Genomic DNA, 13,224 nt, shown 5'->3' on the forward strand with positions numbered 1-13,224 from the left:
TAATTTTTTCATGAACTCAATGAAGATGGTATTATTATCATCCCCATTTACCGATGCAGAGACTGAGGCCAAGATCATATAGCTAGAAAGTGCTATAGTTGGGAAAGAGTTGGTCTGGCCTTATATCATTTTGTTTCACCATAGCAGCTTAAAAAAAAAAAAAAAAGAATTGTGCTTGAATAAGAAATGGAAGGCAGAAGAAAACATTTCTTTGTTTTCTATCAGTAATGTCTAGGTCCCTGGTAAAATGCGATCTTTTTTTTATCAAGACAAAGGTGTAGAAAGGACCTGAGATATTGATAGGTTGAAGTAGTAGAAAGGGAAAATGGTAGTATGCCAACTACATGGACCAAATAGCCCTTTTTCCAGTTGGAAAAGCAATATGCTATGCTACAATAAAAATGCAAACTATTCACTTGTAATCAATTTTCCTTGACTTCTAGATACACTGGTGATGAGACTCAATGCTACTGATGCAGATGAACCAAATAATTTGAACTCAAAAATAGCCTTCAAGATCATAAGACAAGAACCTTCTGATTCACCAATGTTTATTATCAACAGATACACTGGAGAAATTCGAACAATGAATAATTTTCTAGACCGAGAGGTAACTTCTTTTTCTTTGAATGGGTTGTTAGTCCCTGGCCTCCCTCAGTGGGTTGAGGATCCGGTGTTGCTATAAGCTGTGGTGTAGATTACAGACACAGCTCGGATTCTGCGTTGCTGTGACTGTGGCGTAGGCCGGCGGCTACAACTCCAATTCAACTCCTAGCCTGGGAACCTCCATATGCCATGGGTATGGCCCTAAAAAGACAAAAGACAAAAAAAAAGTTTAAAAGTTTAATTCCATAACCTTTTCACATAATGGTAATGACATAAAATCTGTGAGATGAAAAAATGGGAATATCTCAAATAGATTTCATACTTTCATTTTTCACTTAATCTTAGGATTTGTCTCAATTTATGAAAACTATATTCTGAGAGGACAAAAAAATACACACAAAGTATAGGCAAAAATTTCATTTTTAAAAAATATATGTTCTATAATGAAATAAATTTAAGAAACAATTGCTATTACATCCCCCACCTTGGTGAGTCACACTGCATGTGAACATGGAAGAAGCTCCAATAATTTTTATAGACTAAGAATTTTGTTTATCCTTGTTTAATCCAATACACCCTAAGCACCTTTGCTAAGAGAACTCTTTTTTTTTTTTTTTTTTTTCCTCTTCCTATGTATGTCTCACCTACTGACAGATGCGGATTACTTTGGGAAATGAATCACAGAATCAGTGATAGACAGGAATTAAGTAGCATCCAGACCAATCTTTTCATTTACGAATTTAAAAAAAAATTAGTGATTCTTATCAAATCAGAATCAGCGGTACATGGTTTCTATGATGCTATGTGGTTCCATGATTTAATTTTAAAATAGCAACTTTTTCATTACCTTTTAATATTGTTAAGATATAGCTCACCTGCAAATATTTTAGAGATATAAATGGGAAAGCTTTCTTTTCTATTTGATACTTAATTAAATTTTATTTTTTATTATTATAGTTATTTTTAAGTGACAAACTCCCTGCTAGTGACTCCTGGATTTGGGATAAATCAGATTATTTTAACAGTCTTTAATGATCCAAATGCCATCAGTTTCTAAGTTACCCATATGTCCTTTTTCACTTGTTTGAAACTTATCATCAGAAAAAACTGCCTATTTAGCTTTTTCTCTCTCAAACTTTCTTAATGAGAGAGCCCAATGAAATTGCTTTAACATCAAAAGAGAAATAGTGCTGAAGATCTTTAAAAAGTAAAGGAACTTTGCAGTCACAAGGAAGCCACCAGAGCAGATATTCTTAACCTAGGCTTCATGAAAACACCTCAAGACATCTCTATGAATCCTCTAAAATTATATACACGACTTTGGAGGATGCATAGATGCATGTGTCTGGGAAAACCTGCATGGCTTTTATCAGCTTCCAAAAATTTAAGCACCAATGAGTAGACTCAAGGAAATAGATCTTCAATAACTGCACTACCACAACCCCCCCTCCCAAAGCAAACCTTTTACCATCTCTTTATTCTTGCACACTCAGGGGCTGATAATTTAAGGTACAGAACTTTCATGTCATAAATTCTTGGTGAACCTTAATCTCTCCCTACCCCTGCCCCTGATCATTTTGGATGGCTCCACCTTTTACAAGTGTTTTCAACATATAATAAGGAATGAGACCTTTTTCAAATATTGCTTCCCCCCCTCCGCCCCCCGCAGCATATGGAGGTTCCCAGGCTAGGAGTGGAATCAGAGCCACAGCTACAGCAATGTCAGATCCAAGCGGCATCTGCGACCTACACTGCAGCTCACGGCAACACCGGATCCTTAACCCATTGAGTGAGGCCAGGGATTGCACCTGCATCCTCATGGATCCTAGTCAGATTCATTTCTGCTGAGCCACAAAGGGAACTACCAAATATTGCATCTTTTAAACGAGGCTGGATAAACGTTGGGAACAGAAGTAGCAACTTTGTATTACTCATGTGAGATTTGAATATTCCATCTTACCTCTATCTCCAATCATAGATTTATGTAAATGGTGAGCCAATATTTTAAAAAGATCTTTGTATGAGACAAAACAAGAACTGTCTACAGCAACTGTGATATTGTTTGTCATGTGTATTTTTAGCAATATAGCCAGTATTCTCTGGCTGTAAGAGGCTCAGACAGAGATGGTGGGGCAGATGGTATGTCAGCAGAGTGTGAATGCAGCATTAAAATCCTTGATGTCAATGATAACATCCCATATATGGAACTGCCTTCGGTAAGTATCAGTATTAATCCTTGACATTAATACCTTTAAATTCATTACATTCTAGACTTCATTCTAACAACTCTTTTTATAGATGTACATATTATATTTAGCCACTGCAATGCAAATGTTGTGTACATATTTTATCTTATGTGTGTTCAGTTCATATGTATGATCTTTTTTCATTGCTCAAGAAAAACCCAATGAGCAATGAATAGTGAGACTACCAACTCAGATTCCTTTACTATTTATAAATAACTATAAACATTCTATATAAATCTAGTATAATTCTCTTTTCTCAGTTTGTGCTAATTTTTTTTACCTCTTTTTTCAGAATTCCTTACAAATTGAAGAAAATAGTCTAAATTCAAATTTGCTCCAGATAAGAGTAATTGATTTGGATGAGGAGTTTTCAGCTAACTGGCTGGCAGTAATTTTCTTTATCTCTGGAAATGAGGGAGGTTGGTTTGACATTGAAATGAATGAAAGAACAAATGTGGGAACTCTAAAGATTGTTAAGGTATGGTATAATTATCCTAAATATTTTGTCTTCTTGGTTTTTTCCCAAAATGTTAATCTTCAGATAAAATGATGTTAACATTTCACAAACTTGAGTGGATGAGAGAATAAAAATTACTGAGTTTTAAAATGATATACAGTATAGACCTTTTAAATAGTTTTTATGCTTATATCATTTCATGAAAACAGGCATTGAACTTTTAACTCAAAACTTCTTTTCTACCAATACAATATTCTTTCACAGATCATATAAAGGGAAAGCATTTTAAAACACAAATCTTATTTTATGCTTGCAACAAAAATATGATTAATCCTTAAGGTTTCGTTTTACAAACTTGAAAATATTTTTTTTGAGTTCCCATTGTGGCTCAGTGGAAACAAACTGGACTAGTATCCATGAGGATACAGGTCCAATCCCTGGCCTCATTCAGTGGGTTAAGGATCCATGAGCTGTGGTATCATGTTGCTGTGGCTGCATCATAAGCCAGCAGCTGCAGCTGTGATTCAACCCCTGGCCTGGGACCTTCCATATGCCTCAGGTGTGGTCCTAAAAATCAAAAAAAAACAAAAAACAAAAAAACACATTTAACGTGGCCTGAAAAAAAAAATGTGTCTCTGTCAACATTGTACATCAATTACTATTCATTAGGAAGATTCATCATGTAAATTAAAAGTTGTTTATTCATGCAGTATGTTTTTACAAAACTGAAACTAAATTACTGTAATTGTAAGGTTATCACATTCCTATCTCACTTTGGCTGCTGACCAAGACAGACATAAGTATACTAGAGACTTGGTCCAAGTCATAGAGATTTGGTCCAAGTGAAGAGAGTTCTCCTGTGTCCCCTCTACATCAGTGATCTACCACATTTACCTGCTGCAGAATTTCCTCTGAGATGTGAGGGGAAAAAAGCGTCTGACTTCTAGAGAGCTGATAGTGGATTTTCACCCTGTGCTAAGAGACTTGTCAGTCTATTTTAAAATCTGCAATAGCTGTGCATGGATTGTGTGTGATGCGTGCATGTATTCCTCATGATAAAATATAATCCCTTTTTAACTCTTCCCTTCCTTCAAAATAGCTCTGGCAAATAAACTCCTAAGGAATTCTGGCCCCATAGGAATGTGTGATCATTTGTCTCGTATGTATTCACAAAATGTCACCATGCCTACAGCTTCCATTCACTGAAGTTGTGTATGGATGCTTTAGTTTATTCCTTACAGCAACCTTACAAATTAGGTTGTAGGCCCATAAATAAATACACTGAGGCTCAGAGAGAGTTCATAACCCACTCATTTCTCATCACTAGTAAGTGGTACAGCTGACAATCAAACCTAGCTCTCTCTAGCTATAAAGTTCACATTCTTTCCACTATACTATCTAAGATTCCATGCTAGGGAAACTGAGTTCTAATATAGTTCACCCCAAACTACTATGTTACTTTAGAAAATTGATCGAGCTGGCCTCAATATTTCCATCTATAAAATGGTAATGATGTTAATTTTTCTCCCAGATGTGACATCATATTTTAATTCCTTTCTTGTTATCATATATATGTAATATGTGTGTGATGTATATGTATGTATGATTTTATAGCCATTCTTGGAGTTGCAAATAAATCCAATTAGAGCAAAGACTAAAAACTTCACCTAAGTGGAGAGCTCAGTGTGTGAATTGATGGTCATCTAAATTACTTTCATATGAAAATTTAGAAAAATATAGTTGGTACTTATGGGCGTTATGCATAGTTGTGGATTTTATGAGTAGTGGATATTGACACCATCTCTCATAATAAAAGTGACACTGATAGTTTTGTAATATAAAATGTTTTTTCCAGACTATGAAGAAAATATGGATTTCTTTTTATTATCTATATACTATATTCTATTATATGACTTATTGAAAGAAGTCACATATACAAAGTAAAATTTCTTCTAAATAGTTCTTATGAATAAATATCAGTCAAATGATTGAATGTATGATATATGTGACCCATTCTTTGTAATAAATAGAGCTACTTTTTTTTTTGGCTGCATCTGCAGCATGTGGAAGTTCCCAGGCCAGGGACTGAACCCATGTCACAGCAGTGACCTGCACTTCTGCAGTGACAACACCAGATCCTTAACCTGTGACATCACAACGGAACTCCCTAGAGCTACTTTTTGAGAAATATGAGATGATATCATCTAACACAAACTGCCTTTGCTCTATCAAATGCATAGATTTGACCATCTATATTAAATTTTTCTCTGGATTGGTGGACAATTAGAACTCATACATTTTCAACTTTTTCAACAAAGGATCTAGGGCAATTGGATTTTTTTCTTACTATATTTTTCATATGCTTGTATGAAGATAAAGTTAAACTAGATTGTGTGGTTTTTTTATATTTATATTTAATTAAAGAAAGAGATGTAAGAATTTTTTGTCTATTATCAAAGGATTTCTCTTTCCTTTAAAATGCTTTTTATCTTTATAATAAAACTATTTCACTCTGTATTTTCTAGCCCCTAGATTATGAAGAGGTGAAGAATCTGCAACTTAGTCTTGGTGTTAGAAATAAAGCTGAATTTCATCAATCAATTATGTCTCAATATAAACTCACAGCAACTGCAATCTCTGTAACTGTGTTAAATGTAATTGAAGGTTCGGTGTTCCGTCCAGGTTCAAAGACATACGTAGTAACTAGTAGTATGGGACAAAACTATAAACTGGGAGAATTTATAGCTACTGATCTGGACACAGGTTTACCTTCAACAACTGTCAGGTAAGACTGATATTTTCCAACTAATTTTCACCACAAATTGAACTTAAATAAATATGTTCTTTTTGGAAAGTTGAAGTACATGAATTAAAATTTTTTTATGATTTTTGAAAATCAATCATAAAATGTACTAATTGATGAATTATTATCTATTATCTAACATAAGAAAATATAATATTTGTGCAAAATGTAAGATGGATAAATGTAAAGATTCAAACTGTGAAAATACCATATCCTGAAAGCTTGACATTCCTGCATTTATATATGTTATTAATCCATTATCTGATTACATCATATCTCAGTTATTCCCTTCGGGACATTTGATGGCTTGAATTTCCCATTACAAATTTGCCCAGATTGAAATCAATTAGATTTAGTTAGCTCAGTGCAGCTACTCTCTTGTTTTTATCAGCACTTAATATTGGTCAATAATAGCTTTGATATGAAAAATTAGTTACATTCAGGAAAAGTTACACGCTGTGTAGCTTTTTTAATTCTAAAATCCAAATGTTTCTACCTGATCATGCAAAAATCTGTGCACATGTATTTTGCACATGTGCTTGTGATCCAGAATATCTGTGTATTCTTGCAAGACCTTACAAATGAGTTTTTTCTTTCTCTGTGTTTCCCTCACAACATGTGAATATTTCAGTGTGGCTCTGATCGTACTGCACTGCCATTGCCAGTAAGCTGTCTTGTACCCCACAGATGTGAGTTCACTGAGGGCAGACCACACCCCCACCCTTGACTCCTTTCCAAGTCCTACTTCCTGAATTTAGCACACTGTCTGACACGGACAGCCACCTAACCAATGCTTGCCTAACAAATACATAAGTGAGCAGGAAAACTTCAAAATCAAAGAGGAGGAGAGAAAGAGGATAGAGAATAGGACTGAGGCCTTAGACAAGGGCCAAGTTTGGATTCCAAAAGAAGCCCTGTAAATTCATTGTGTAGATGGGAAGGGGTGAAAGCCAAGTTGTGAAAGTAACTGCTTTTATAAGAGAATAGTTTAAAATTAGCAGCAGCCCAGAAGTCCCCTTATCTGGGTTATCCAGGACAGTTCTGATGCAACCAAAATCAAATGCGACTTATAAGCATCAAAGGATTATTCTGATATTCAAGGGGGCATGAGAGACATAAGTGGCTGCTCAGGAATTCTTTTTTCTTAAATTTAAATCTTGATCTATTTTTAAGTGTCTTTAAACAGCTGGGACCACTCTGAAAAAACCATAAAGTCTTTAATAATTTAAAATTATATCTGGGGGCTATAACTTCTGACTGGAAACATGTTTCAAAATTAAATTCTCTCTCTCTGTCTCTCTCAATAACTAACATCAGTGTGTACTGTTGTCTTTCAAATACAGATATGTAATGGGGAATAATCCAACTGACCTGCTTGCTATTGACTCAAAAACAGGCATAATTACTTTAAGAAATAAAGTTACCAGGGAACAGTATAATTTGCTTGGAAAAAAATACCAAGGAACAATTCTATCTATAGATGGTAAGAAGTAAATTGAATTTCTTCTGTTATACTTGAAGTTATATATACACACAGAAATGAACATTTAATTTACTGTATTTAGAAGTAAGCCTTTTGCCAACAAAAGTTATCATATTGGGCATTACAGAATCAAATCCTGAATGATACAAGATGTGGTAAAATTTCACGATTAAGACCATGATTTCTGGAATGAGACTGGATTGGTATCTTGTACCATCACTTACTAGATACAAGATTTTAAAGAAGTTCTTTAACCCATTTATCCATCAGTCTTCTCTTCTGTAAAATGGGGCTATAACAATATGGATTCAGAAGTATTTAAGGAGTTATTGCATGTAAAGCACTTAGACAAGTGCTGACATTCAATAAATGTTTGCTCTTATTAATGTAGGAATAAAAATTTTTCATCTGTATTATAAAATTATTTTCAAGTGATTAAATCTGAAGCCAAGCTAACTGAATTTTACATAATCTTTGGAAAGTTGATGTACAACTTCAGGTGAACAATTTGGAAGTAGCATGCTTATATTAATTTTAAAACCAACGAATGAAATTAGGCTAGTCACTAGGAGGAAAGTCCTCGAGGCTAATTCTAAACAATATTTGCTATTTCAATTCCTCTTCATCCTTTTCTCCTTCTTTGTCTTTCTTTCTCTTCCTTCACTTGTCCTAAGAAAAGACTGACAATGTCCACATGTTTCATGGATTAAAAAAATAAGTAAAGCAGCATTTCTTTAAAGTCCTTCAACAATTCAGTATTTTTATCAAATTATGCTGGTCTTTTCCATAATCAGTGAAAACAAATATAGTTTTTAAATTGTATATTACAAAGTAAAAACGTTTACTCCATCCACAGATAAAGCATATTTCAGTGCTCAGATTGTTTTAAGCAATTAGTAGTCTACTCCTTTTCTAACATCTAACACCAAGCTTAACTGGACACATGAAATAGAGACTGAAATAGAAACTTTTACTTAAAAAAACTGTTAAGCTTATGGCAAATAGGGAGCACTCTTTTTGTCATCAAAAAATGCAAGCTTCTGGGGATAAACATTAGATCTGACGATAATAATAAAACTAAAACAATAACGATACAATAGAATTGTTGTATGTTAACAATAACAATGGAATTCATGGCTGAGCTGGAAGGGCATGGGCTTTGATATAAGATTGAATTTAAGCCTATCTCTGTTACGTACTTCCAGGGATATATTTGTTCATTTATTCGTAAACTGTATATCAAATCACACTAAATGTCAGCCATTGTACTAGAGTCTAGCGCAACATCAATGGACAAAGTCAGACAACACAGCTTACATCTATAGAGATGTTAACAACAATAACTCACTGAAACAAACAGCACGTGTGACACCATTAGGTTGCAACAAATCCAACTGTCCCTGCTCCTGTGTTTAATGAAACAAACACAACTTACTGAAACTTAAAAGGACAAGAAGAAAGCATATTTGGAACATCTGTTTGTGAAACAAAAATGTTTCACTTTCTTCTTGAGACGATTTCCGCCCCGCCTCGAATAGGGCCAAATTCCCTCTTCTATGATTTGTTTGAACTATTGGTTGTGAGTTTGAAGACACACTGCTTCATCAGTAGATTTCAGTAGAAATAACTGACTAACCTGTTCAAAATTTGTTGGTTTCGGTAACACATAATATAGAAATGCCTCCTCAGTGGCTTATAACAACACTCTTGACCAATACATAATGTGGCATTTATCGTGTATGTTTCTCAACACATGGAATAGTTTTTCTAAAGCACTAATATTTTTTCATAATGGTTTGACTTAAAAAGTGAGTCACAGACAAGAAACAATTCGGGAAGTTACTGAATTAGTGGGAATAAAGACATTGAAATAAGTATGGACACAAAAAGAAACTAGTTTTGTATTATCCAACAATTATTACGCTACATGCATAAGGTATTTCTTTTACTTTAAATCTTGTTACAGATGCTCTTCAAAGAACTTGTACTGGTACAATTAATATTGACCTTGAAGGTTCTGGCTGGGAAGATCGTCAGACAGATGGAGCTGTAACTGGAGGAGGTACCATTACTAGCACAAATGACTTTACTCCATCATATGAATACACTACTACCAACACAGAGGATGTATACAGTGTCACACCCACTGGCAATGGAGTTCGGGTGCGCGATCCCTTAGATAATGTACATTTTGGTCCCGCTGGCATTGGACTACTCATCATGGGATTCTTGGTCCTAGGATGTAAGTACTTTAACAGTCCTGGTTTTATGTGCCTTCTAAAAAATGATGGAGAAGAAATAAGTTTTCTGATCCTTTGATGAAATATACTTTACAAATTCTTATTTGTGCAATTATTGAGAAATGTCTATGTTCGGTGCTGGGTTTATGACATAAAAAAATCAAACAGCAAAGTGCAGTGGAGGATAAAAATTTCTTTGCATTGAATCACAGTGTAATAACAAAGTACTGTAACAGGCAGGTTTAAATTGCTATTTGAGTGAAGAAAACAGTCAGAAACAATTGATTGAACTGATCAGAAAAGGCTCCATAGAGAATGTAACCTCTGACTTGGGTTTCAACAGATGAGTAAGAGCTAGCCTAGTGGACAAGAAAAAGGGAATACAAGGAGAAAAAAAAAATCCATGTGCAAGACCCCAACAGAATGAGAGTGCAAGTAACTGAAGTAAAGGACTCTAGCATGGAAGAAATAAAGGACATGCCTAAAGGCATGGTGAGAGTTAAGACCAGAAATAGGCAGGGACTAGACCCGGAAGGGATTCCATGCTGAGCTATAGCCGCACAGCCTAAAGAAAGGAGAGCCAAATAGATGAAGGGTTAAACTCTGTCGTCTAAATTTAATTGTATGAGTCTTTCAAAGGTTACCTAACTTGCTGAGCCTTGCTTTTGCCATCTGTGAAACAATAAGACACTTTTCAAACAACGCTTTGATGATGAAAAAGAAATACCATGCATGGAAGCATTTAGAGAAAGACCATATCCTGTGGTCACTAGAGTGGACTGAGTCAAGATTCTAGGCATGAGGATATAATATCCAATGCATTCTCCAGGTGGGCTTTAACATTGCCTTGGATGATGATAGAAATTAGAGTGGAGATGAGCCAGATGCCACAGTCTCTGAGGAATGAGAAGGGGGGCTCTGAAGTAAGCAGGATGAAGTTGGCACATTACAATTAATGTAAAAATGGCCTTGCTCAAGTATAGAATTATAAAATTTTAGTGTCAGAAGATACTGCTGATGTTATTTAATTAAAATACACAAACATGAAATATGCAAAGTACTTGTATATAAAATATTTTTCTACTTTTATTTCTCTTAATATATAAAATCATGAAATAGCTAATTCTCATTAAATTTATTAGCAAACTGGACTTTATCTGATTTTAAAAAATACTTTCATCATTTTAATCAAAATTGAATTTATCTAACCCACAGAGTTTGGACATGCTCTTATTCTGTAATTTAAAATATGTTTCAAAAAATAAATAAATAAATAAAATATGTTTCAAAAAACAAGAATCTTCTATATTAAGTAATAGGATTTCATTCTTTGTTTTTAATTGCCTTGCTAATTTTTTTTTTACTCAAATGAATTTATCACATCTGTAGTTGTATAATGATCATAACAATCTGATTTCACAGGATTTCCATCCCACAACCCAAGCATGTCCCCCCACCCCCCAAACTGTCTCCTCCGGAGACCATAAATTTTTCAATGTCTGTGAGTCAGCATCTGTTCTGCAAAGAAGTTCCGTCTGTCCTTTTTTCAGATTCCACATGTCAGTGAAAGCATTTGATGTTGGTGTCTCATTGTGTGGCTGACTTCACTTAGCATGATAATTTCTAGGTCCATCCAGCTTGCTAAAAATGCTGGTATTTCATTCATTTTAACAGCTGAGTAATATTCCATTGTGTATATGTACCACCTCTTCTTGATCCAATCCTCTGTCGATGGATATTTAGGTTGTTTCCATGTCTTGGCTACTGAGAAGAGTGCTGCAATGAACATTGGAGGACATGTGTCTTTGAGAGTCATGGTTTTCTCTAGATAGATGTCCAGGAGTGCGATTGCTGGATCAAATGATAGTTCTGTTTTTAGTTTTCTGAGGAATCTTCATACTGTTTTCCACAGTGGTTGCACCAATTTACAATCCCACCAACAGTGTACTAGTGTTCCTTTTTCTCCACACCCTCTCCAGCACTTCTTGTTTGTAGACTTTTGGATGATGGCCATTCTGGCTGGTGTAAGGTTTAACCTCAGAATGCTTTTGAGTTGCATTTCTCTAATCATGAGTGATGTTGAACATCTTTTCATGTGTTTCTTGGCCATCTGTATGTCTTCTTTGCAGAACTGTCTGTTTAGATCTTCTGCCCATTTTGTGATGGGGTTGTTTGGTTTTTTTGTTTTTTTGTTTTTTGTTTTTTTTTTTTTTGGTATGGAGCTGCAGAAGGTGTTTATAAATTTTGGAGATTAATCCCTTGTCAGTTGATTCACTTGCAAATATTTTCTCCCATTCTGTGGGTTGTCTTTCTGTTTTGTTTAGGGTTTCCTTTGCTGTGCAGACACTTTTAAGTTTAATTAGGTCCCATTTGTTTATTTTTGTTTTTATTGTCAATACTCTAAGAGGTGGATCTGAGAAGATGTTGCTATCATTTCTGTCAGAGAGTGTTTGGCCTATGTTTTCCTCAAAGAGTTTTATAGTGTCTGGTCTTATATCTAGGTTTTTAATCCATTTTGAGGTTCTTTTTGTATATGGTGTTAGGGAGTGTTCTCATTTCATTCTTTTCCATGTGGCTGTCCAGTTTTCCCAGCACCACTTATTGAGCCAGCTGTCCTTTCTCCAGTGTATATTCTTGCCTCCCTTGTCATAGATGAGTTGGCTGTGGGTGCATGGATTTAATTCTGGGCTTTCTATCCTGTTCCACTAATCTATATTTCTGTCTTTATGCCAGTACCATATGGTTTTGATGATTGTTGCTTTGTAGTATAGTCTGAAGTCCAGGAGCCTGATCCCTCCAGCTCCCTTTTTCTTTTTCAGGATGTCTTTGGCTATTCTGGGTCTTTTGTGCTTCCACACAAACTTTAAAATATTTTGTCCAAGTTCTGTGAAAAATGTCCTTGGTATTTGATAGGGATTGCATTGACTCTGTAGATTGCCTTGGATAGTATAGTCATTTTGATAATATTGACTCTTCCAATCCATGAGCATGGTATATCTTTCCATCTATTTGTGTCATCTTTGATTTCTTTCATTAGTGGCTTATAGTTTTCAGAGTACAGGTCTTTTGTCTCTTTAGGTAGGTTTACTCCTAGGTATTTTATTCTTTTGGGCAATGATAAATGGGATTATTTCCCTAGTTTCTCTTTCTGATCTTTCATTGTTAGTGTATAGAAATTCCATTGATTTCTGTGTTTTAATTTTGTATCCTGCGACTTTGCCAAATTCGTGGATGAGCTCTAACAGTTTTCTGGTAGAGTCTTTAGGATTCTCTAGGTATAGTATCATGTCATCTGCAAATAGGGATAGTTTTACTTCTTCCTTTCCAATTTGGATTCATACCTTTTTTCTCTTTTACTTCTCTGATTGCTGTGGCTAGGACTTCCAGAA

At 34.9% G+C, this 13,224-nt stretch overlaps 1 protein-coding gene across 1 annotated transcript in view; it reads left to right on the plus strand.

The window, feature by feature from the left end:
- Window positions 1-13,224, plus strand: part of DSG1 (desmoglein 1) — a 35,114-nt gene that overhangs the window by 14,668 nt on the left and 7,222 nt on the right. The window contains 6 exon segments of the mRNA NM_001035535.1: window positions 444-610; window positions 2,688-2,822; window positions 3,145-3,330; window positions 5,835-6,094; window positions 7,456-7,595; window positions 9,562-9,837. Coding sequence (NP_001030612.1) covers window positions 444-610; window positions 2,688-2,822; window positions 3,145-3,330; window positions 5,835-6,094; window positions 7,456-7,595; window positions 9,562-9,837 — 1,164 coding nt within the window.

The sequence above is a fragment of the Sus scrofa genome, chromosome 6 (genome assembly GCF_054392235.1).
Source record: "Sus scrofa isolate SSC_HxYL_T2T_F1_AM1 chromosome 6, Sscrofa_HxYL_maternal_Yorkshire_Landrace_v2.0, whole genome shotgun sequence".
Lineage (NCBI taxonomy): Eukaryota > Metazoa > Chordata > Mammalia > Artiodactyla > Suidae > Sus > Sus scrofa.